The sequence below is a fragment of the Motacilla alba genome, chromosome 8 (assembly GCF_015832195.1).
Source record: "Motacilla alba alba isolate MOTALB_02 chromosome 8, Motacilla_alba_V1.0_pri, whole genome shotgun sequence".
NCBI lineage: Eukaryota > Metazoa > Chordata > Aves > Passeriformes > Motacillidae > Motacilla > Motacilla alba.
The window spans coordinates 5,847,316-5,873,667 of record NC_052023.1 but is presented as its reverse complement, the minus strand read 5'-3'; the positions used below and the strand labels follow the sequence as shown (position 1 = coordinate 5,873,667).

Sequence of the window (26,352 nt, the reverse complement as noted above, 5' to 3'; positions counted from 1 at the left end):
TTAGCAGAAAAGCTGAAGTAATTTCAAACATTTCCAAGACCTCAGATCGATGGCCACAGCTTTGAACATGCTACTGTGGCATGTGCAACTCAGAACAGTAGAAAGTACATCAGAGGAGGACTTCATGCAGATTCTCCCCTTGCAAGAGTTTGCTTTTCCCTAAAATCATTAACCAGTGCAAGTGGAAGGAAATTACTAATCTTATACTTCCAGTTCCCCAAAAATTCAAGAGGAACTAAGCAGTTCTCACAGATTTACCTCATTTAATATCTTTGCAGTAGTGACTCTTCCTGCATGCTGTTTTCAAGATGAAGAGCATTCTAAAAGAGAAGATCATTTCAGCTGGGATAAGGCACCTTAAACAGGTATGGGTTTGCAGCAGTTGCATAATTATACCGCAGCAGTCAGAGTGAGCATCAGTACAGGAATACTGCTCATCTGAAGCTCTGAGTTCCCATAATCAGCCAACTATTCAAATCCCTTTTGTGCTTCACTCTCACACTTAGGAAAACAACCTAGGGAGGGGCTTTGGTGAGGAAGGGTGTATAAAACCAGGCTGAAGAGCTTTGCCAAATGCAAACCCCCTTCCACATCTCAGGAAGCCCAGACACCAACCAGTCCCAGGAGAGCTAGAATCCACCTGGAGTTCACACAGACTGACACTTCTGCAACAACAATTCCACCTCCCCAGCTCTCCTGGGATTGCTGCTCAGGGCCACTCCTTGCTGCTTGCAAGCCAGCATTTACAGCACTGCTCTTTGGTGCTGTTTTGCACTGTAATTGATGTATTCATTGCAGGCACTGGGGTTTTGCTTGTCATGGTCCTGCTTTGGTTCTACACAAGTTTTGCCCCAGTTTTCACTGCACTCTCTTGCTCCCTTTAGGACACATCAGCACTGCACAGTGGAGTTGTCTGCACAGGCCCCCACCTGCCAGAGGCAGGACTCCCGAGGTGGAGAGAGCACAGCAGAGTCAGCTGAAGCTGTGTTTTATCTAAGCCAGGCTTGCTGCAAGCCCCATCGTGCTGCACTGAGCACAACCTTCCTTCTTTCAGACAACTTCACCTCACTGTCTCACTACACTGCTCCCACAGGACCAGCCCTCACAGTGCTGGTGGTTCTCCAACCCAGTGAGGGCCAGGAGAGGGGAACAGAGGCATAGAAGTTATTACGGTCCATCATTCCACTCCTGTACATGAAAGACTTGAAAAATGCATTCCTTAATTACCCTTGCTTGCTGTAAATTTCCATTGTTATTATTCCATGTAATTAAGTGATGCACCTGTGTGCTTTATCACAGTCAGAGTATTTCTTCTGTAAAAAGCAAACAAGAATTCCTCACTTTTCCCCAGCTCTACTTGCTCCCTCTTAGGCACAACTCCACGCTTTTGAATGTTGTTATGACAGTACTTGGCAAGAATTCACCTTGCAGTTAGCGCAAAAGTGCTTACAAAGGTGCTCTCTAACCTCTCCAAGAGCAAGCCAGGGTGCACAACACAAAGAGGAAACAATGGGAAAAGTAGCCCAGCCGTACAGAAATGTGTACAGCATGAGGTTAAACTGCAGAGCAAGAAAGCAATTTAGCACTTGGTGGTAATTCCAATGAAAACACATTTTTTAGCCTTTTAGAGTTAAAAAAAAAATAAATCCAAAACACATTTGATGGGAGTTATTTCTCTTTTTTCCCCTCAAAAAAAAGACTTGCAGTCCTTGGTAAAGGACTTCACCTGGACTTATCAAAGCTGACTCATGCCAGTCTACCACAATTTGGCACTTGGAGCACTTGCCTCCTTTCACAACTGGGCAGGCTTGGTGCCCGCTGGCAGCCAGCAGAGCAGGATACAGTTACCATGGCACTGGAACACGCAGCAACTTCACAACTGCCACGGGCGGCAGCGCCGGCCCAGGGACGCACCAAGGGGAAGCAGCAGGTGAACCTTTGAATAAGCACAGGCAAAAGCAAAAACAGCAGTAGGGTGAGTGTTCTGCCTCGTAAACATCCTATGCACAGGTCCCCTGCATGTTCTGTTTTATTGCTCTGGCTGCAAGGAAAGCAGAGGGACAGTAAAGCCTGGTAGCACCAGGAGCATCTGTGCACACACGGATCCACACCCGCCGCTCTCTCGCCATGACTTTACCCTCCAGCACTGCTGCAGATGTCTGGATGAGTTTGTCAGAGCGACAAACCAGCCAGAATCTGGCTGAGAAAATACCACCATCGAGCCTTCTTTGAGTAATACACAAAGTTCAATCACTTCAGTCATACGTCACATGAAGGTACTTCAGTTAATGAAGCACAGCAGCTCATAACACAGTGTTTATCTGCTGCACTTACACCTGCTCCCCTCAAGTTTCAAACACTCCTGCCACCTCCTGTTTCAGTTTCTAACACAAATTAGTAGTGAAGCAGTGAGTATCTGATTAGCACAGAAATGGGTGCAAAGCAGAACTGGCAATACTAGAGGAATTTTCAAACAAGATGCAAGTGCACAACAGAAGCACAGGATGCGATACCTGAGCCGAGCAGGACACTGGGGACTGGCAGCTCCATTTTGATGGAGGAACATCTCAGCAATGCTGCAAACCCAAACTGTGGCAGAAGCAGAGGAGGATACAGTGGGTTGCTTAGGGTACACTTTTGGGCTGCAGTGGAGTAACCCCTGGCCATAAAATGCAAGGTGCTAAGCTGCTGCTGGAAGATACATCTCACCTCAAACAGGATTTATGTTTCCTACTTTGTCACTCTCATTAGTATTTGCTGGGCAGCCAGAACAGCTCACCAGAAATCTGGGTTGAGATCAGCGTCACCTGGTAAACATTACACTGCTCTGCACATGGGAGAACCTAACCAGCAAACCACAGGCCTCCCAGTTCTCCTCACTGTGGGACTGTGCTGCTTTTTTGTCCAGTTTCTGGAGCTTCTCATGAATGTTTCCTTCTGTCTGCAGAGTCCAATGCCTCCAATGCAACAGAATACAAAAAATTAGTGCTTCTCTCTGGGAGCTCAGTTCATGCTGTTTAATGAATCAGGATGATATTGAACAGCTGGACAACAGAAAATAATTCACAAAGTACATGCTTCTAAATTCCTAGGTACTCCAGCTGTGCTATAGAGTACAATTTCTCACACCTGAAAAACATTTCTGGGGGTTTGGATTCCCTTTTTTGAGTTCTAAAATCAGCCATTCAGGTACTCAAGGGTTGCATAAAGACAGCACTGCAGTAGACAACACAATGCATGAAAGTTATAAATGTGAGTAAGCACAGTATTTTATTTTCTCATCTGACCAAACGTGACACAGTGTAAGTACGTGCCCACTTGAGACAAACACTATGAGAACTCATAAATTCCACCCACTGTGTTATCTCATAACTGATCACAGTGCACCCAGCTTATTTAAATATAGAATATACTCAGTCATTATGCAGAAGATAAAATTGTGAAAGAAAATCATAAGGGTGATTCTGATGAGACAAGGACAACAGGAAAGGGTTTCAAGGCACGTGAGTCTCAGACCTTATATAAAATTACTTCAAAGTATCTATTCTGAATTCCTGCTAAAAAAGCATTAAATGCAAAACATCAGGAGGCTGACAATTCATTTATCATTTCAAAGCTTAACTGCCTCACCTCATCAGGTAAATTTCCCATGTACAGCTTTTCCTCTACTGGACAAACAGTCAGCATTGGTCCATTTTCTCTAGGAAAGGTCCAAACCTTTGAACTACCAACAGCTCTTTATCAACAAACACACTCTCAACACTGCCCCTGGATACAGCCTGGTACCTCTGAACATGTTTCATTTTACTGAAATGTACAAAACAAGGCCTCCAAGGGCAGAGTAACTCTGCAAAGATGGAGCACAAAGAGAGATAACTACACCTGCAGTGAGAGCAAGTCCAGTACTGTCCGCAGGGATAGCTGCAGTGGTATCAGAGATTGGACTGAAGTTGAATTTGGCCTTCACTGTAACACAGTGTTATAATGAGATAACAATGAGATTGAGGTGATTAACTATAAACAGAAATAAACCCTCCATGTCAACTGTTCGACTGCAAACACAGCAATGCCCTGCTCAACAAGCTTAGGCTGTTCAATAAATTCAATAGTGAGTTGGGTAACTGACCCATCAGCAGTTTGTCTTATTTGTCAAGGGTCTTATTTGTCAGGTTTTTATTTCTCTCCTTTGTATCACCCTTGCAACTCTCATCTTAAAGCCATTCAGAGTGGCATGAGCACCAAGTTCTTCTCAAAGCAGAAGTATTATTACTTCAGATATAACCAAGACCTTGGAATTGAATTACAGACACTGTTATTGCATCTCTCCTCCAATCAAATATTCTGCATTGTATTTTAGCATGAGAAGCAGTGCTTTACATTCACTCACCCACAATGATTTTCATTCCTGGGACCCAGTAAGTCCTTAATGCTGCAAATAAAATATAATCCTTGACACCCTTACAAGGATCAACCCGATCTTCTCATTGTCATGAATTTCTGCATTTTAGTTCTTCATCTAAACAGCAAATCAGAGAATTTTACAACAACTACTGTGAGTCTGTAAAAGTAGAATCAGGCCCATTAGTGCTTTAGAGACACCCATCACTATCACATCTATACATTTAATTACTGAACCTTATTATCTCTTTTTTTTTAGAAACAAGTTTTGTGCATTCAAGCCTGAAGTCAGTGCTTGCAAGGAACTTAGCAAAACCATGACAGGAATAGGATGCCTTGGGAATAGATGACTCTCTCTCATCTGAAATGCATAATTAGCTTTTGGTTAAGTGTGCAATTAACATTAAAATTTACAATCAAATATGATGGTGTTCTAATTTTACCTCCTGTAACTGAAAAAAAAAAAAAAAGAAAGAAAAAAGAACTCAGTTGTCAGAGTTACTGCTTTGAATCCCTTCCCTAAGAGGCGAGCTGCACAAGATGATCCTGTCATCCAGGCAATGCCTGATACAAAAAGCTGTTAAAAACACTGTGCATTTGCCTTCTGGACAGCTACACAGCAGGGGGGTTATTTTGGTTTACACTCTTCTGTTTTGTAGTGGTAACTGCCACTCAATATAATTAGCAGTTGTCATATTTCTGGTTTTAAAGATCCAAAAAACCCAGAGCAATGTTGCTTTGTGCCCTCTCCCCAGCTGTGCCTGAGAGCTCTAACACGTGCTTCAGACATCCACTAAAGCTAATCTCACACCCCAACAGGTTTCAGCAGCTAAGCCACAGAGACATTTTTGTTAATGAGAAGAAAAAACCTTCATCCTAGCAGTTTAATTCTGATAAACAGCTCCTTAAAAGAAAAATCTTACTGCAGTCTAAATATGCTGCCTCTGTCTGAGCATCACAGCCTTTCTGCCTTTTAACCTGAAGTTAAATTTAATCTCTGTTGCTTTTTACAAAGGGGGTTGAAAGTAGTTTCAACTGTAATATCAGCTGCCAAACCCTGTATTTAGTTATGTTTATTATTAATCACATCAATGTTGAGAGTCCTCTGTGTAAGGTGCTGCACGAAAATATAATGGAAATGTAACCAAATTCCTCACACAAAGTATGTATTGGGTTGTTTGGGGCTGAACCCTGCCAGTGACTTTCTATCAGGTAATTTATGTGACTGTCCAAAGAGTTCGTGTAATGAAACCAGACTGGGCCAGCACAAGGGCCAGAGGCTGCCCCTCAGCAGCTCCTCTCAATGCCACGCTGCTCAGGAGTCCTGCTGTCATTTTCACCACCATTATTCTGCACCAGCAATAGACACACAAATGCACAGAAGACAGAAAAAGAAATCTCACCTTGCTCTTACCTAAAACTGAAATCACTTTTATTCATTCACCCTGCTTCCATCTGGATCTGGACAAAGTGGCCCTCTCTAGCTGCTAGGCAACCTGAACTCTGCATTAAGTATTAACTGTTTGCATTTGCTAAGAATATAATAATGTTACCTTTGAGATTTATTTATAATAAAAAAACATACCTAGCTGAAAATATAATAGTTTTCCTCCAGTAAACAGTAATTAGCAACTCTGGGAATACAAAATTGGTCAAGAAATGCAGAGACATATTATAAAATGGCTCCTTATAACCCAATCATAAGGAAGATGATTTATATAAAAGTATTACTAGAGATGGCAGTGACATAAAAAAACTCTAATCCAAGAATTACATTTATGTAGCTATGTAAATATCTATATAATATATGAATACATTTATGTAATAAATATTTTAATTATATATTAAATTACTAATCCTCATCCAACTACAAAACATATGTTCTCAGTAAAGTTAATTTATTCTATTTGCACAACACCACCATTCCTAAACAAGACAGAAAATATTTGAAATTAAGACACAGTCAATTGATCTTGGAGTTCTTTAAAGAAAGGAAAAAAAAGACAACAAAACATTATTTCATAAACCCCTCTCTGAACCATTTTACTGTTTCCATATGCAGCAGCAGTGCTGTCATTCTACCTTAAAAACATCATGAATATCTCTGCTATGTCCTGTTCCTCTCAAGCTGAAGAGATATTCCTTTCAAGTCTTTTCAAAGCAGATCATTTCCCAGACTGCTTAGTCACAAGCACAACTGATTATTAAAATATCAATTTGGGTGATTGAGGCATTAATGTCAACAAAGCAAGAGGCCCACTAATGACACCAAAATCAAACAGAGGAGCACTCTCTTCTGATCACTCCATGTGACAGCTTGTCAAATCCTGATTCACAAAATACAGACTTCCTCAAACTCAGCACAAACACAAATGCAAGATCTCTGGCTTTAAAATGCTCATCAACTTCTGCTGGAGAAACAAAACCAGGAGTCAGGCTGGAGAGACATTCACTGACACAGCTGTCAGCCTTTACGTGCGCCTGCTCGGCCCTTGAAGCAGCGGGAATTTTTCTGAGCTTTAAGACAACACAAGAATTTGGGTCCTGCACCCAAAGTCTGTTCTTCTGCTCAACACAGGCAACAGGCAGTGTAAAGAAAGTCCCACTGACCATGGATCTCTCTGGATCACAACACAGCAGTAATAACTTCCCTCTCACCTTGAGACTTGCAGAACACAGAACAAGGTTGTTTGGCACAGCCCTTGAGCACCTCCAGTCTGTCACAGCTGCTCTCACTTCAGAGCTCCACAAGCACCCCTGAACTGAAAAAACCCTGGGTCTGTGGAGAAGAGAACATCACAGGCTCCTAGAAGTGCTTTTCTCTGGATTTTAGAAAAATATTTGAAGTGGTTAAGTCAAACACTTGTACCTTCTCCTTCACTTAATTTCACATTAAATCTGATTCAGATAAGGCTTAATGCCAAGCTTAGGGAGAGCATAACTGAAAAAATATCAATGTAAATGGAAAACTGTAAGTCAGAGCACAGGGTTCAATGGAGCCACAGAGCCCCACACTCTCAGAAACTCAACAGCAGCAGTAAATAGTTTTAAAAAGTAATTTTAAGACAGGTTGGTATGAAAACTCTTTCTTCCCACACATAGGAACCCATAGTTTTGGTATGCTAATGGACCCCACTATTACTTCATGTACCCTGGAGAACACATTGAATGACAAATATAATCTCAGGACAGGCAGGAGACAAACAAGTTCAAATACTGTGGTTTTGGCAGAGGCATATAGTGTTATTGTTAAGGTCCTTGAATAATGACTCATGCCTGGGATCCATACAAAAAGAGAGAAGAACAGAACACCAGTTACTCTGGAAACTGTCCAACACATAGATGTACCTTTTATTAAAAAAAAAAAAAAGTTAAATCAACAGTGTTGCTGGTAACTCCAATATTGCAGGTCCTATGGATTGCACCCTCTGAGGAATTCACCTGACATGTCTTTTCATAAGAAGTTTAAGGTTATTAAAACCCTTTTTGCCCAGAAGCCCTCTAACAGATTTAATTAAGATTATTGCTTAATTCACTTTAATCACAGTGTCTTTGAAAAAAACCTCTAGTATTTTATGGTGTTTTCTGTCTCACTTTTACACAACTTCTTAGCAAATTTCATGTTCCAAAATTCAGAAAGACCAACTAAATGGAAATCATCTTTAGTTGCTTATAGAGCCTGAAGTAAAAACATTTTTATTGCCAAAACCCTAAATTAATTCAATCAATTTCACATCAGGTGACATACCTTAGTTTCAATGTCAGGATTTTACAACATGAAAAGGATCTTATATTAAATAATTTGTTTTACATTGTATTCAGCAACACAGAAATAAAATGAATCATGTAGTTGTAGCACAAAAAAAGCACCTCATTTTAGAGTCTCACTATTCAAGATCACCACAATAAATAAAAAAACCCAGATGTGATTACTGTAATTTGACATTTAAATGCAATTATTAAAAAATTACAAATCAGGTGTATGTAGATCAGTTAGAAGATTAAGCTCTTAGATGGGGCAGAAATTGGGTAGAAATGGTCTGCTGAACAGGTACATGAGCTACAGGAAGATACAAGTATCTTATGCAGAGGCCATAAAATGATCGTATGAGCTGTGTGTAGAGTTCACTCAAATGTAGAGCAGCTCCTTAGACCACATCAGGACCTTCACCAGCTGACTGACACAAAGAGAACTCCCTCAGTTTACTGCAGGGACACAAAGGTCCAGCCACACACAACTTACCAACAGCCAAAATCTACACCAATCCAAAAATCCACTTCCAAACGAGCCACGTTTTACCATCACAGCTTTGCTGGGATTAATATAAAGAATCTTTGAAAATGCTGGCACTTACCCAAATCTGCAGCTTCACCCTCTTGTCATTCCTGTAAACTGTTTTCACCTTGAAGTCGATTCCCACTGTGCTCACAAAGGCTGGAGTGAAGGTGTCGTCGGCGTATCTGAAGAGGAAGGATGTTTTACCCACACTGCTGTTGCCAATGATCAGGAGCTTGAACATGTAATCAAAATTTTGGTCTGAAGTATCTTTCTGCCTGAATCTGGCATCTGTTACTGAAGCCATCTAAGAAAATGACAAACATGGAAAAAGAACAGATTTAAGAGCAGTTCAGCATTTGTTTTCCTTAACTGTGTACCATATGTTTAGGTTATCTCTCCGCTTTCTAATGTCATAACCACTATGTCTACTGACTAAAGAGGAGCACGCTTTGAAATCTTCCTTTTAAATTCTGGCTTTAATCCTGTTTAGTGTTCACTCGTGCTGGTAAGACTTCCAAACCCAAGAAATGCACCTGTTGAACTGCTTTGTATTTAACAGAATAACAGATGGCTACTGCAGATTGTTCAAATACTCATGGGGAAACAGCATTCTTTACTCCAGTGGCAGGGTGCCACTTCTGTTGCTCCAATAAACTGCAACCAAGAACTAAAATCTTTGACAGTGCATCCAACCATGCAATTCATCAAGCAACCTCCAAGGTAAATAAACCTAAATAATTGTTTTTACTACTCCTGTGGAAAATCTGCATTTCTAGAGCATGCACCACCACCATTTTATCCTTACAAAAGTTGTCTCCTCAACATTTACAAAATCAAAACAAAAAGGAAATGGAAAAAGATGAAAAAACAGGCATTTCAGCTGGAAACTTTGAATCCATCCAACACCCATCTACTCCTAAGACTGCAATCGGAATAAAGACTGTATAAAACATGAGGGCTCCAATAGGGGTACAGACAGCATTTGGAATGGATAAATTATCCCTTTGAGATTCAGAAACAAAAAACCAACAGCAGAATACGAATCATTAAGGGCCATGAGTAGCCCTGGCTGCTCTAATGTGTGCAGCTCACACAGTTGGTAAGAGGAGGTAAGACTCTGACTTTTCACCTCTGGTTGTAAAGAACACAACCAGACAAACCAAATTTTTCCAAACAAAGGAGGAAAAATAAACTTTACCTTTTAACAGATATACCACTTCTAATCTCTCATGCTGTTTGAAACTACCACACATCAAATAAGCAAAGGTCTTGGCTCCTTATAACAAGTTACAGGATTGGCAAATTGGAGCAATGACAGCACAGGTTTAATTAGCAGCTACTTATGCAAACCAGGGCCTGGGCCACTCATGTGCAGTCAGAAGGCACTGAGCAGTGAAAGCACTGAGCAGTCTCTCCTTCACCCAGCATCCACAGAGGTTAATTTTCTCCTCAATGCAAATTCACAGGCACCTTTGGGAACTAAACTCACTCCAGTATCTACTCTCAGCATGTGCCCAAATACCTTCCTTCTTAGCAAGTCTCACCTTCACAGAGTACTTCACCCATTCACTGAAAAAAAAAAAACCAGCAACACCACCCCACAAACCCAAACAAAACCAAAACAAACAGTTCAAAATTCATAACTCTAAACCAAAATGCTATCCCAAGGCAGTTTAAATAGGGATGATAATTTCACTTAAATTTCCAGCAGAGGGGAAACAAACCAAAAGCAACCCAGTTTAAACTTCAGTACAATATGCACAATGGTTTATCTCAGATTAAACATATGCAACTTTCTCACACAGAAAAGGGCTGGTGCAGCAGACATTTCGTTCACAGACTGCATTCACAAGGGCAGTTTCTGAAGAAATTTATCAGTAGCTCAATCGTGAACAGCTGCACTGAATGCATTAAAATCTTCCAAAAAGTATTTCTCAGTAGGATACAGCACAATTCTGATACACTCTCTTCTGAACTTCAGCTGCTCTTCAGTCAGTCTACAGTCCTTTGCAAGCACTCCAGAAAACACCAGCATAAATTTTCTTCTCATTAGTGTATCAGAAAACAGCTCTTCTACCCATGTGTTGTGGTTCATAGCAGGAATTTCTAAAATGAAGAATTCAACATCTGACTAACTTCCATTCAGACACTCGGGCCAATGCACTTACTGCCTCCTTATCCTTAGAAATCTCAGCTGCAAAAAATATGAATCAGGTGATTAGTTGGTTTGTACCATCACTACACTGGACGACAGAAAATTTTCTATTTGAGTAATTTATCTTCCCCATACACATTAAAATCTCTAGAAATGCCATTGACAGTACTTGTGCATTTGCTAAAGAAGAAAAAAAAAACTCTACTTCTCCATTCCACTCACACAGGCTCAAAATAGTGAGAAACCCTCATCACTTGAAGCCTGGTCTTTTACAGATTCAGAGGCAGAGCTTTAACAAAGGTATTGTACTAATCATACAGGAATCAGGATCTTCTTTCTACCCCTGCCTGCCCAGAACCCATCCACACACTCCAAGCTGATCCTGTAACTGAACCACTGCTGCCTCTATTAACCCTCCTAGATTGCTCTAATCAGAATTGTACCTGGCTACAAATGTGACTTTCAGATCTCAGCTGAAAAAGCAATTACAGAATGTGGCCAGCTTGAGCAGCTTTGTTAGAAGCACAACACAGAGAATAAGATCAAATGATACTTGTCCAGAACGTGGGGCTGTTGTCATAGAAGCACAACCCTCACTGGCCTCTGTGCTGGCTGAAGATGCTGCAGGTCAGCGTCTTGAATCACCAGAGGCAGACAGAGCACAAAAATTTTAAAGAAAGCTCCATCCCCTTGCTTAAATTTCACTTTTCCCTTTCCCCTCTAGTGAACAGAGTGAAACTGAAAGGACTTTCATACTAATTTCTGATTATCCCTCTGATGGCAGATCATTACTGCAGCCGTGCTCCACCAGCACTTGGGCTGGAAGTGTCCGCAGGGCTGCCCCTGAATTTGTGCTTGAATCCCAAAGCCAGGGAACAGCAGACCTTTCTCCTGGTCCTCCTCCCCTCCCTTTCTCTTCCCCACCTGTTTTCTCACTCCTGCTCCAAGCACTCCCTAGTCATGTCAGCCCTGAGGACCACACAGAGAGGTAGTTCAGAGAACAGAGAGATCCCAGTTAAAAATAAATCCTCCTACAGCTTCTCCTGTTTTGCAGGGCTGTTTGTAAAGTTGGTTCAGTTCCTGATCCCTCACGGCTGAGGGAGCCAAGCAGAGGGGACAGAGCAGTGGGAAGTGGCAGCAGTTGCTATGCTACTGAGAGAAAGGTCCACAAAATCACATCTCCTGCAGGCCCTCTGCACCTGGAGGAGATTCTGCAGCCCAGGGAAATGGAGACAACATGCTGAGGTCAGGCAGCTCCTGTCCAAATCACCTGAAGGCTCACACAGCCATTGCTCCCAGGGGATTGTCCTCCTTCCTTGGTCCAAGGCCATTTAGCTGGCAGTGTAACCCCTGCTCTCTGGGCCCACAGCCACAGATGGTCTTTTAGGATGGCTCCAAAAAGAGCAGCATCTCTGCTGTTTCACACAAACACACAGCCCAAGGAGCATTCTGTTACAGGAGACCAGGTCAAATACATCTGGCACACAGAGGGCAAAGGAGAGGCTCTCGACTGTTCCATTTTGACTGTCTTGGACTAATCCTCAATAAAATACTTACACAGGAAAAATTTTGCTACGGGACATAAAACCTGTTACACAGGAGAAGGAAAAGCTGCCAATCAGATTGTCCTTGAGAACACTTCAGCATGAGACCTTGCATCATTTAGTTTTTCACCTGGGTAGCCCCCATTTTTGTAGCTAAGAGCATAATTATATTGACATTTTTTTCCCCACGTGCATTAGCAATGGGAGTGAGGTCTCAAACACAGCCACTTCCAACTAGTTTTGTGGGAATAGGCAGTTTTGTAGCTCTGAGATACCTTATTATTTCCCTATTGAGGAAAAAAGCCTGCAGTGTGAGCTCATCTTTTATTAGACAAAGAAACCACATAAGAGCAGGATGCTGCAAATGCTCTAAAGCAATAAAATCTTAATCAGAGCTTATTAGCCACCGAAGAATATATTCCTAGGTCAAAGTGGCTCTCCTGTCTTTAGTTTCTATTTTGGTCTAATGAATTTTAAAAGAAAAAAGCCAATTGCCCTAAGACACCTCCATGGGAAACCAGCCTTTGTTGTCTTTAGTGCTCACTGAAATCTGTCACATAGATGGATCCACACAGCTGTGCTCAATTTGTGACCAGCATCATGGTGAAGACTCAAACTGGTTTCTAGTGCAACACAAAACATCAAAGAGCTCCTGCTTTTAAGGATCACTGGAAGTGGTCACTGTAAGCCCTGCTCTGCAACATTTTTTTGCCTACAGCCAACTTTAGGACAAGTTTAAAGTGTTGGCTAGAAATTAAATTATATACCTCGCCAGAAAAAGCGAGGTATATCATTTATTTATTGCCAGAAAAAAAAGGCTAGGGTTGACTTTTAGTGCTGCCAGCCCTTACGGTTTTGGCTACAAGCTAATGGAGAGCTGTTCTTCTTTATCCTCTCACAGACAAGAAACAAGAAATGCAGTCATTATCTTGGAAGGTTACATGTCTCTTTACCAGCAATCACGTGGGTGTGTTTACAGACATGCTCTTTCCACTTTCCATTCTCTCCCACAGCAGTGTGAGAAAGAAGTCTGAATTTGGGAAAGAGTCTCCTTTTCTGCTGTCACCCCAGTTAACCATGAAACCTGGTCACTTATATTTCAAACTATACCCTAAGACACATCTGCAAGTTCAACTTGTTATGAACCTGTGTATTCTCTATATTACAACTTCTGGGCAGTTCTAGCAATAAAAACATCTTTTAATATGCTACATTTTTAAGCCAAAACTGTAATTTCCTACGTTTGTCTTATGCTATTTAGGACCAGTAACAATTTAAATGTGACGGTTTAACTGTTTCATCATCATCCAGTAACACACATCTCTGTAATTAGGCAGATGAGAGGAGGGGGTGAAACCACTCCTCTGTATTTCTACAGTAACCCATGAGAGGTGCTACTAATGTGCAACGTAACATCTTCTCAAAAGCATTAATACCTTGTGTATTTTTTTCCCAAAAAGTCTTAGAAAGTGCATTTAAGTTAAAAATATTCTAGTTCACAAATTACACATCTATGTCAATTTTCTATTATAAAAACTCACTCCTTTATGTGCTCTGTCACTGGAAAATAAATACTGTTTTCTTTTTCAGAAATGAATTTCCATTCTGAACCAGATTTCTACCAAGCAATGGAATTTTTTAGAGCCAATGGGTGTGCTGTCCTAAGGATAAAGCTCATAAAGGAAACAAGGCCATGACCTCAGAGACTCTTACACAAGCGCTGTTCTACAAGAGAGATTTATCAGAAGCAGAAAACAGAGTAGGAGCAATTAACATAAGTGCTAACAAACATTGCAAGCAAGCGATAGTTACCAATTTAGATCTATAATCCATGAGAGAGATGAAGGCTTTGCTGTGAGTATATGAATCAAGAGAGTGGTCACACTGTTGAACCTGTGATGTAGAAGCAAAAGGATTACAATGGTTATGATAAAGCTGAATAATAAGAATATTAGGTAAGGGAATAATGGGCAGGCAGGTGAGGCTGGGAACACAGTGCTGTGTAAGGTCTGAGCTTCCTCCACTGAAGGCAAAGAGGAAAGTCCTGTAGTGTACAAAGAGAACAGAAACAGTGCTTGAGTTAGTGACAGATATTAAGATAACAGCAAACATTTGAAGCCATCAGTTTAAAGTTTATTAAAGGGAGATTATCTTTACTAATCTAAAATTAAAGTTCCGGATAAATCTCACAAGTGGATGGAAAACCTGGGACAGGAATCGTTACACATTTCCCGAAGAAAGGCAGCAAAGCAAACGGAACCAAGAAGCAGCTGAAATCTCTCTGTACACAAGGGTGTTTTGCACATAGCCTGGATCAAAGTCTACCATGCTGCAAAGACAACTGCAATAGGACATCTGCAACTTATAGCAGATCTACACAAAAATATCTCCTTAAACTAATAATTATTCCAGATTTAGAGCAGCAAAACATAACTGAACATAGTGGGTATTTTTTGTGGCTAATACAATGTAAAGGCCAAGTTTGTGTCTGGTGCATTTTCTCTCCAGTAAGCCGGGGTACAGCACCATTTGTCATCCTGACTTACATTATCTTGCCTTGTGGAGACTGCCAAAACACCTGGGCACACTCAGACCTTACGTAAATAACAGGCTGCAGCCACCTACTCCAGGCCGGAATTTGGATCGAACACAAATCCTTTCTCACAATCCACACAATTGACAATCACCTCGCTTGGCAACACGACAGCAGCTTGGTCTTGCTCAAAGTATTGCACATTTTTCGGTTACATTTCCTCCTGCTCTCACAGCCCTGCCCTCTGCAATAGCTGCTCCCTGTGACAGCCTCTGGCTCACTCTTCAGTACTGTCCAGAACTTGACTTTGGGGCGTCATGTAAATGCCACTCAACTGACAGATCTAGAACAAAGATAATTCAACTCTCTACACAGAAAGTTTATGTTTATTACTGCAAGAATGTGAGCTCTTCATCTTGAGTGCTTCATCTTTAATAAAATTCATTTATTAATGAGTCCAGAAGTCTTCATAAGAAGATGCTTGTAGTGGATTTGTTCTGGAACTTACATGCTACAAAAATGTTCAATATGTGCATGACAACTAAAGGATGAAAATCTGTAAGCAATGTCAGTGGTTATTTATTTTCATTCCCATTTAGATTTGGGAACACAGGCTTTAAAAACAGCATTTAAAGGATTTTTAAGAATTTGCTGGGGGTGGAACATGAATCAAGAACCAGCAGGTGTCACTTTTTTGTCATCTAACTTTACAACAACATTTGGTTTGACTGTTAGAAAGATTTCCTCGAGTCAAACATCAAGCCATGCCTCTCCCATTTCCTGCATGACATTCAACATCCTCAAAGTCCATTTTAGAGCCACAACAAAATTCTCAGAAAGGAGGAATTAGTCCCTCTAATATTACAACAAGAACAAAAAAAAATTAAATAAATATAAGTTTCCACTTTTGTACTCTCTTCTATGAGCATTAAGTGTTTGCCACTCTCTTACTATCACATGATTCCATGCCTGTTGGCAAGCACACTACCCCAGAAAAAAACACAGAAAAATATGTAGCAGTAAAACATCTCCCCTGGTAAAGGGGACCCCCAACTGAACCCAGCTCAGCTCTCTCCCAAAGGATGCAAGGAAGAGGGGATTTAGGGATATGCCCTAAAGAGGGGATGCAGAGATTTCCCCAACTCCCTGAATATTCTGTTGAATTTTGGAATCCTGGAGCCAGCCAGTTTCTAGGTCTACAGAACTGCAAGCTGAAGCTGACTCACATCCAGCCCTGTCCCAGAGAACAGTGCACACTGATGAGGTTGAGGGCTGTTACAAAACTCACCACCTTCAAAGCCCTTCCTTCCCGTCACAAACACTGCAGCGATGGCCGAGACAACAGAAATCCGGAATTCAGTCCCCTCCTCACCGGCTCTCCAGCCTTGCAGCTCTGCCTCTCTTTCTCAGGAAGGAACTGGCAATAGTGAAGCACTTCCTCACACCTCACTGCTGAATACACTGAAGGAGCAGTGACACGAAAGCACCCAGAGCAAAACATAAGATGAATCTGTACCAGCTCTGCTACAAGACATGTGTGAGTCCCTGCTGATCCTTCTCCAGCTGGAAGGCAGGGCACAGCTATGTTCTGCCCTGGGATACTGCCATGGATGTTCTGCCCTTTCTCCATGGCCCTCCACGGAGAAAGCCATGACCGTGCCCTCCCACGGTGGTGGAAGATAAGGGAAGTTCAGGCATATGATGGCTCCCACCCTATCTGGAGCTAGAGTGAGGCCATATGCAGGTTCAGGTAGACACCCCTCCACCAATGAGCAGGAGACTGTTACAGATTTTTCTGCACCACTGGGTCTAAAACCTTTCACTTACAGGTAAAAACAAGCTGCTGTCCTCACCAAATCAAGTGACCAGAGACTGGAATTGTCCTGTAGAAACCACCTGCAAACCAGAATTGCACAGAGACAGGGCCAGCTCAGGATGCCTCTGCAGTGCAGAAGTCTAATTTGCTGCCTTTTAATGCTCCTCTTCCAAGCAGAAAATCTGTGATGAATAAGTTAATTCATTTCTCTATGCTATGATGTTCTCCCATGCTGCAAAGTAAGCCGCCTGCTAACTGGGATTACAACAAGCACCCTCACACTTCCCATTTTTTAATGAGCTAATACTTCCAAACATAAATCTTATTGCTTATTTCAAATTTCAAACACTACTGCACTAAGCTAAGCACACATTTCCAGGAGCTCACTAAATATGCAGAACCTGAAGCACAAGATACATTTTTACAGCAAAAAGCGTATCTGAAATGACCAGTTCAGGACATTTCTCAGCATTAGCCATTGAGAACTGCCCCAAAAAACCCTGCTTCTTCAGCCCAACCGGTAACAAAGAATAGACATGTACCTACTGGGGAGGGCAAAGTGGGCATGAGAGCCCTTCCCTGGCACTACAATCAGCCAGCATGATGCAAGACCCTGAACTGTGATGCTGTGGCCTGCACATTTTAATCTGGAGCTGCATGAAAACATATGAAAATGAAGGTAGGAAAAACCACCTCTGAACTACGCAGCTAACATAACTACTACATGACAACCATCACGTTAACAAATACTAAATGCGTTGCTTTGCTACACACAAGAACTACTGCTATTAAAGCCTAAAGCTGATAAGTCTTCTCACTTTGTCACCTGAAAATATATTGGGTCTGCAAAGAGAGCATCACAATTTTGTCAAAATTGCAAAGGAATCTTGATTTTAATTTGGTTTATTTGTCTCTCCTCTGATTTATACTATAAATTGTTCTGACAAAACTCTCCTGAAGGCAGTGAAGTCCCAGTAAACGCACATACAACCACCTCCAGGATAGCAAGCACAAATAACAGGAAATAAAAGCCTTTTAGTTACACACTTCCATACAGCAGCGCATGGATTCAATTTTGTATCCCCTATAACCTAATACCAGTGCTCCCATGATCTGAGTACAGTTACAAACACACATCAAAACTATAGTTCCAGTGACATTTTTACCTTTGGAGGGGAAAAAGAAAAAACGTTCACAAGACAATGCAATTTGAACCCAGAGCTAATCCAGGCAACTCTGAAGCCCTGCAAACTATTATTTGCCCAACTGAGAGTGCATCACTGGGTGAGGAATAAGTGATGACAAACCAAGCAGGAGAAGCCAAAAGCAGATTTGCCACCAAAGAATTTCACAGAAACACGTTCTGAGACCACGGTCTTATATTGTCTCAGGACATGGGAAAATTAAAATTATTCCCCCCCCCCCAGTTTGGGTGGGTTTTTTTTCCTTTTTTGACAAGTTACACTTAGGTCAGATCAACCTGATGCACTGCACAAGCCCACAAGCTTGTAAGAAGGAAAGGACAGCGTGGAGACAGAACCTCGGGAAGCAGAAAAGGTGGAGCCGCTGGCGCCGGTGTTGCGATGCCGCTGCGGTCCCACCGGCTGATGTTACCGCGCACACCCGCGGCACTGCCGGGCTGCAGCCAAGCGCGGAGAACACACCGGGGAAAACCAACGCGTCGTCCCAGAATGCACGGCAAAAAAAAAATTAAATACCACATGCGTTTCGCACAGCATAAACTGGACAAACTGGAGAGTTTGTACTTTTTATGAACTAAATTAGGAGATGGATCCGTTTGGTTTGGCGCGGCGGGCTCGCTGCCCGGGGCTATTCGGACGGTGTGGGCACGGGCAAGTCCGCTCCTCCGGCTCGGGCGGGCTGTGCAGGCAGCAGCGGGTCCCTGCCCTGCCCGAGCAGCCAGGACGACAGCGGGTGCCGCGTTTCCCGGCAGCGCTCCATGGCCGAGCAGTTGGGTTGCTGTCACCTGCTCCCCCTCCCCGAGCCGGGCACGGCCCGGGGTGACGGGAACGGGCGGGTTACGCACCAGCTGGAGAACAGCCGGGAAGGCCCCGCTCTCCGGCCTCCCCCCTCCCGCGAAGGCTGAGGGTATTTTAGAGATAAGGCAATATTATATCGCCTCTCATTGCTGGGAACTGTTTATTTTAGAGATGGAACTGCTGTTGCCCTCTCCGCCCCGCCGCTCCCGAGGGCTGCCCGTTACACACCTCAGGGCACGGAGCTCACCCGCCGGGCGCCTCCTGCTTCCCGTCCCGCGGGGTCCCGGGACAGCCCCGACGCTCGGGGCGAGGAGGGCAGGAGGAGTTTGTGGGTCCCGGTGGGGACGTGAGGCGCGGAACACCGCCAGCCCCCTCCCCGCCACCTTCGAGGGGAAGCAGCCCCGACGGCGCGGGAGGAGCTCCCTCAGAGGGGTCGCGGCTCTTACCTGCGGCGGAGGAGCGGCGGCGCCGAGCCGAACCGAGCCGGGACGAGCCGAAGCGAACCGAGCAGAGCGGAACGGAACTGAACTGAAGCGAGCCGAGCCGAGCCGAGCCGAGCCGAGCCGAGCCGAGCCGAGACAAGCCGAGCCGAGCGGTCCCGCGGCCGCTGCTCGCGTGGCGGGAGCCGCCCCCCCGCCGGTACCTGGGGCGGCCCCGGGGGCGGAGCGCGGCGGGGCGGGGCGGGGGCCCGCGGGGAGCGGGAATCGCCTCAGGCGCTCCTGGAGCCCCCGCGGGCTGGGAAAACGTCCTGCGTGCGACCCAAACTCGCCGTTCTTACCGCGCTTTCCGCACGGGCTGGGATTCTCATCAGTAGCACTGTTAACTCTGAAGCCTAGTGATGGCCGATGTGGCATCAGGCACTACATTTCTACTGGTGAGAAGACCAAAAAAAAGCTGAGGCAGTGGCTACGATCTAAGTCGTTCACATGAAGGAGGTCTGATGAAGAGGTTGTGGTGGACCCTGTTAGCTTTAAAACCCTTTAGACCCCTGAGAGACTTGACTGTGGTCTGTTCCTCTCCAGGAAACTGAAACAACATTTAGATATGATGCCCTAGACAGAATGAACAAAATATTGGGTTTTTTAAAACATGTTAAACACTATGTGTGACATAACTAAGAAGGTGCTTCCCTAACAACCAGCAAAGATGGCAGGATTTAACCAAGTGCCTCAGCACAAACACGAGGTCTTGTTGGGCCCCAGGAGAGAGGCTCCTTGTGAGGGGAGGCCAGAGCAGGAGGTGCTTAAAGGTACTGGATTTGCAGCGTTTCTGTCTTCAGCCAGTTCCTCTGAACTCACACTCCTGAAACTTGGGGGTGCAGATGTCTTTCACCCTGCTATGTCCTCCAGAGCCCTGGTGCTTTCTTTTCAATCTCATTGTGCCTTTTGTTTGGTGTGCAGCACTTTGACTCGGCTTGGACACTGCCCACACAGCACAGGAATAATTTTGTTCACTTGTAAAAGCTTTTTGCACATCTGGTGACCTTCAGCGTCTGATCCTCAGCTCTGATCTTCAGTGGCCTTTGGACTGGCTTGTAGGTCAACCGGCCCTTGGAGCAGCTTGAGCTTTATAACAGTTCACTCACTTTAGAGGAGTCTGACAATTGATTTATTGCTACATTTTGTCCAGGGCAGTTGACTAGTTACCAGTGTCATGGGAATGTAGAAAGCCAGGGAGCACAGTAGTACTATACAACTAGCATATAGCTAAGGTGAACATTTTAGGAACAATCACAGGAGAGATGCTGAGCAGCTTTAAGGAGCACCTCTTCTCTCTGCAGATCAGAGAGGCCATACAGCTTCTCCATTTTACTCAAGTCACAGCTATCTGCCAGGTGGCCCAGGGGACAATTCTACCCAACATCAGAGTAATTTTCTACCCTCATCTAGGATGAAAATGTGTATTTGCCATCAAAACCCCAGCTAAAATTACTGTTATATAAACCAGGCCCTGATTTAAGCCTTAAGCAAAATAACAGCTTTGTGTAGGCAACTAGAAATAATCAACAGTGTAACAAATTCCCAATCTCATTACAACAAGTATTTCAAAGACAGCCTAGCAGGGTTGACATCTAAAAAAGTCTTTCCAGCTCCTTGCAATCCTCTTGTTGCTCTGGGATAGCTGATCTCTGCCAAAACCTGACTTCTCGTCAACCCAGCATGGGTAGAGCTCTTCTCTCTCATCAGTCTGCTGACTGATGCTCAGTCTAGAAAATCATTGTGATCCCACAGCCCTGTAAAGCACCAACACAGAGTGCAAATGGTCATGGGTACACACCTGCACCTTTGATGCAAAGGACACATCACAGCTGAGGCTCACCTGGGCATCTGGCAGCGATCACCTGATTTGACACCCCATAACCACAGCCACAAGTGCAGAGCCACTGTTCAATCCCAATTTCCAAAGGCTCTTGTAGATTTCATGCCACCCCTGAAATGCCAGTGTTTACCTACAAGCCCTTTGTTCGTCAGGGATAACCAAAAGAAGGCATGCACCAGGTAATTGGGAGACAGGAGAATATGTAGTGATTTTTGCTGTCTATCACCTTGTTTGGACATGTTTCTATAATTTATGGAGTGAATAATTTTTTGCTCTCCTAATGCACTTCCCTGCCAGGTTTAAATGTTGTATGGTCATGAATTGCTGACACCACTTCCAGTGGGGGAGGTCTTTGTTATTTTAGATTTATAGATGGGGAAATAAGGAAACAGGAAAGAACTCCCACAAGCACACGGAGGTGGAAGAGCAGATGCTGTGCTTTATCTTGTTTTCTGACATGTGGATCTATCTCACTCTCTCCCAGCAGTCAGGAGAGCACATTTATCACACACAACATACATACTCTACTGCTCTCTCAACATTTTAAATTCAAAACACTCCATCCTCGCACAGACAGCAATTGGTCTGAAGAAACAAATTTAATCTTTTCTAAAAAGGGAATTTGAAAAAAATAATTTATCAATTTATGTATTGATTTATTTATTCTTAAAGCAAGAGCAGCATGAAAACAGTTAAATCAGCTGTTGTCCAGGGAAGCCAGGTAAAAACAGGACACCCACAAAACAAAATCCTCCTTGTTTGAATGGGCAGCACTCACCCAGGTTCTTCTCCACTTCAGTGTGGAATAAAGAGCATGTAGGGCCCATGCTGTGCCCCCAGGATGTGTGCGAATTTCATTCCCTTTAACAGGGCTAATGCATCCAAATCCTCACAAATGGCTCTTTGAACACTGTTCATAATATCAGAAATAGCGCAATAAAGTGACATCCAAATTTGACTGTGCTGCCAGTACAGCTTATTTTGTGCACAGCATGTTATGTTGTGACCTGAAGCACTCTCAAAAAGCAGGGAGCACATCTGCAGTTCTTATCAATTAACATTTCTGCAGCGCATCTACCTATTTCATGCTGTGCATGTGCAAAATGGTCCAAAAATGAGTGTATACTAGCAAATAAACTCTTATCAGCAGCCAGTTACCTACAGCCTTAGCCCAACTCACTCCACACACTCCTGCCCCTTCAGGTCTGCTCCAGCTCCTCCCTTGCCCTGACTTGGAGTGGTAACAATGGGATCATGACCTTTTGAAAGGGTGGAAACTCTAGGAAGTTGGCTCCCCTTCACTCCCCACATCACAGCAGAGACATGGGAATGGAGGAGGAGATTCCTGCATTGGCTGGAGGAAAACAGAACACGGGAGCAGCACCCAGCCACTTGAGATCCCATGCCCAGGTTGTACCCTGCCTGCTCCCCCCACCCTGTGTGCTCCCACATCCTGGCTGCTCCCTGCACTTTTCCTGATGCTATGCCCCGTGCTGGGATGAGAGCCAGCACGGGGTGGTGTGTGACAGCCTCTGTCACTGTTCTGAGTCAGAAGCTGGAATGCTGTAAGCACAGATTAGCCAGTCCCTGCTTCCGGAGTAGTCGTGAGCAGAGAAGTTTGGGGTCTCTATTTTTTTGTTGTTGTTGTTTTGTTCATAATCAAAGGAGCTTACTGCAGATTTCACCATCACAAAATAGTGCCATGATATTTTTCACAACTTGGAGAGGATCACTCAAGCTTTGGTCCCTGTTGCCACTGCCTGTGACAGGTCACAGGGGCTGGCTGGCACTTGTCAGTGAAGATTCCTCCTCCTTGGATGGTGCTGACGTGGTGGCACCAGATTGGTGCTGCAATGGCAGGAGTGGTGCTCCCTGGACAATGGCAGGCCTGGGAACTGTGTACAGCCACACCTTACTCTAGACAAACTTTGAGGGGAAAAGCAAACTGAGATTATTTGACTAACTGCTTAACAAATCAGCACCTATTTCTTTGAGGAGGAAAGGGGGAATGGGTTAAAACACCAAATAGTTTTGAGACAAAGCGACTTCTAACATTTAGACAGACCTTCATTATTGTTTCCTGGTTTCCTCCAGGCAGCAACCTTCCCTCTCCAGTCAGTGCCAAAGACAACTTACACAGCTGTCTGGAAAGGGGATGTAACCTTTTAGAGAAACAACTTCTTTGGCTTTGCTGTGAGTGAAATGAGCATGGATTTGCAGTGACTTCCCCTTTTCATCCCGCTCTCTGGAGAGAGCTCTGTTCAGAGTAATTCCATCTTTATTGCTTTCTGAATCTCTATCCTCAGGCCTCAAGTTTAGAGCCACCTACAGCGACGGTTGTGAAGGAATAGCCCTGGAGTGGTTCTCCTGGCTGGGCAAACCCAAGCAGGCATAATACCAGGTCAGGTGCAAATAAATATCACAGCATAATGTAAATACATATACCTCTCCTCTTGCCAAAAGTTAAGAGAAGTTTCATCACCTCCAAGGGTATATGACCTCACATTCATAGGGGTTTAATAATATTTCACTTCAGAGCTATTTATTACAGGGGCTCTAAACGAGCTCTGAGTGAATGAAGCTCATTAGCAGTTTGATACAGGCTGGACACAGTGGCAGGCAGACAGCCATGGGGACAAAAGTGTTTTTGGAGTAGATGACTCCTAACTCAGCATGCCAGGATGACAGATGCACTCTGGCCGTGCAGGCATTCTTGGTTGTTGCAGTTTTGTTCCCTGCTGCTTAACATGGCAAAGGAAAGGTTTCCCAAGTCTCCAGCTGAAACTTCCTTAAAGCCTGTCCAGCCTCAGGTGCACAAAGCAACCTCTGCTCCCAGGCAGCCAGATGGGAGCTGCAATCCAGGCACTCCCTAATTAACTTTGGGGTTTTTTTTTCCTCTGTAGGTTGTTTCTGGAAGAAAGGGAACTGACAGCATGTTTATTTAGAAGAGATTAATTCAGCCTGGCAGTTTGCTGGGTCTGAACTAAGAATTTTGAAGTGTCTTTGGGTTTTTTATCACCATAGAAGGAGGAAAAGCTGAGAATCCAAGGGGATTTCTAAATGCATCTGAAGAGGTGATCGTGTAAGTTACTGCAAGTCATACACAGGCAGCACAAGAAACAGAGAGGATGGGGGCAAACTAAGCTGAGGTCTTGGTTACTGAGCAGTGCTGCAGTGTATCATTAACTGCAAACACAGCTACGGGAAACACTGACCTGCAAGCCTCCAAGCCCTGAGGATTTGTTTGTGGATAAAGTCACACAACATACAAAAAGCAACTGCCGGGTGGATCCCTCTGCACAGAAGAAAATGCCAACCATCTGTACCACCTTATCAAGATCATGAAGAAGACGGATGTGAAGGAGATAGTAACAAAAATATTCAGGTATAAAACTAACAGGTAGAAAAGAGAAAAATAATTGACTTAACATCAAAAGTAGGTTTGCCCTGCAATCCAGAGATGTGAAAACAGTTTTTACACAAGTTAGCCAGCTGTCCCTAGAAATCAAACTGTGAAAGCACGTAAACCGTATTCTGCTGAGACCCCAGCTAGACACCAAGCAGGCCAGCAAGTGCCAAGCTTCATCCTGCTACAGAGGACAAAAGCATGGTCTAGAAAAGAGCAAATGGAAGAGAGTGTGGGGAAGCTGTACCAGCTCATTGTGTCTGAACATACAGAGGGTAGAAAGGACTAGAGAGAAAGGAAGCAGCTGAAAAACAAAGGGAAAAGGGTCATGAAATAAGTTCTTCCTTCCAAAGCACCAAGTATGGAAGGCATGAAGTGCTAGGGAGAGGAGATGTGTCAGAGAAGGTGTGAAGGATAATTTTGAATCAGGGTAGTCTTAAATGTAAAGAATGAAGCACATTGCCCGTACCTGCCACTGAAGGGAGATGTCTGTGGATGAAGAACTTTCTAAACATTACTTTAGGGCCACATTGCTTCAGGCATCAGAGCATTTTGCAAAGAAAGGGACACTTCATGTAAATCCCACAGGCTGCAGCTTCACTGCAGAGATAAGTGCAGGGCAGAGCTGCTGCAAAATCTTGCATGGAAACCCACAGAGGTGCACCCTGCTAATTTGCATCAGAGATTGCTTTTTAATTATGATTTGTTGAATCCTATCACAGATGAACACGCAGAGTCCTCCCCCTGCTGGCAAGTAAAAAAGCCATAGCAATGATTTTTTAGTTATGTCAATCTGAAGCTCTAAATAAAATAAGCATCAGATAGGAACTATTTTTTATTTGCTCAATGGATAGAGCTGGGGAAAAATAGGACTATTTTGCACAACACAAATCCTTTTTTAAGGCTTATATAGATTTACTTTGAGGTTGATATGACTTGAGAGTAGTTGCTGAGTTCGATTCCATTGTTAATTTACTAGACAATTCGCAAGAGAAGCAGAGGATAAAGCCTGTAGAGTAACTATTAGCAGCTGAGCAGGGTAATTGCAATGTGCAATAATCCCATTAATTCCACTGAGTCCTTGTCTTTTAGTACCCAGTTGAGTTTTGGTGCCTAAAATTTCTTAGACAGACTGATCTGGAAAGTAGAATTCGTAATGCTGCTGAACAGTAAAAATTGATTCAGTAGACAAGTTGGGTTTATTGTATAAACAATTTTCCCCACCTAATGTCCTCAGATGGCTGCTCAATAAGTATCTGTAGAAAATGATCTCCTTGCTTGTTATGGGAAGTTATGGCAAGTATCTTTTGGACAGGAATTTCTGCTTGAGATGACTCATTTGGTGGCTGAGGGGAGAGCAGTAGGTGGTGTTTATTTCGGCTTTACTATAGCTTTCAACACTGTCTCCCAAAGACAAACTGAGGAAGTACAATCTAAATAAAAGGGCAGTGAAATGGATGGAAAACTGGCAGAAGAGCTGCCCTGAAGGGGGCTCATCATTAATGGATGATGGTTGGTACTTTTTACTTGGTTGGTACTTTTTTACACCCAACTCTGAGCAAACTGGCAGATGATATAAAGCTAGAGTGAGGGGCTGATAACCATGGAACAGTGGTTGTGCTGCCACCTGAGGACCTCAAGAGGCTGGAGAAATGGGCAGAGAGGGTTGTCAGGAGGTTAAAGAAAGGGAAATGCAAAGCCCTTCAACTGGAACAAGAAAGTCTGGAAATCTGTTTTGCTGTACAGGAGAATATGGGAATGCAGGTGGACAACAAGCTGATCATGGGCCAGCAATGCACTCATGTGACAAAGAAGCCCACAGCATGCTGGGCTACATTAGACAAAGTGTCCCCAGCAGGTCAAGAGGGGCGATTTTACTCTCCTCTATTCTTCTCCTCTATT

The 26,352-nt window shown here is 43.6% G+C and overlaps 1 protein-coding gene across 4 annotated transcripts in view; it reads right to left on the bottom strand.

Annotated features, from left to right (window-relative positions):
* The window catches only part of RAB3B (RAB3B, member RAS oncogene family), a 50,982-nt gene extending 31,697 nt beyond the window's left edge, over window positions 1–19,285 (bottom strand). Inside the window, exons 1-3 of one of the 4 annotated variants that reach the window (XM_038144556.1) lie at window positions 19,172–19,285; window positions 14,189–14,269; window positions 8,754–8,981 (exon numbers count right to left, since the gene is read on the bottom strand). In XM_038144556.1, the coding sequence (XP_038000484.1) occupies window positions 8,754–8,981; window positions 14,189–14,209 (249 nt within the window). In that variant the 5' untranslated portion in view covers window positions 14,210–14,269; window positions 19,172–19,285. Of the gene's footprint in view, window positions 1–8,753; window positions 8,982–14,188; window positions 14,270–16,197; window positions 16,372–18,265; window positions 19,142–19,171 lie in introns of those variants that run through there. The other 3 variants (XM_038144559.1, XM_038144557.1, XM_038144558.1) reach the window with 3 other exon arrangements.
* Window positions 19,286–26,352: the final 7,067 nt, after the last annotated feature.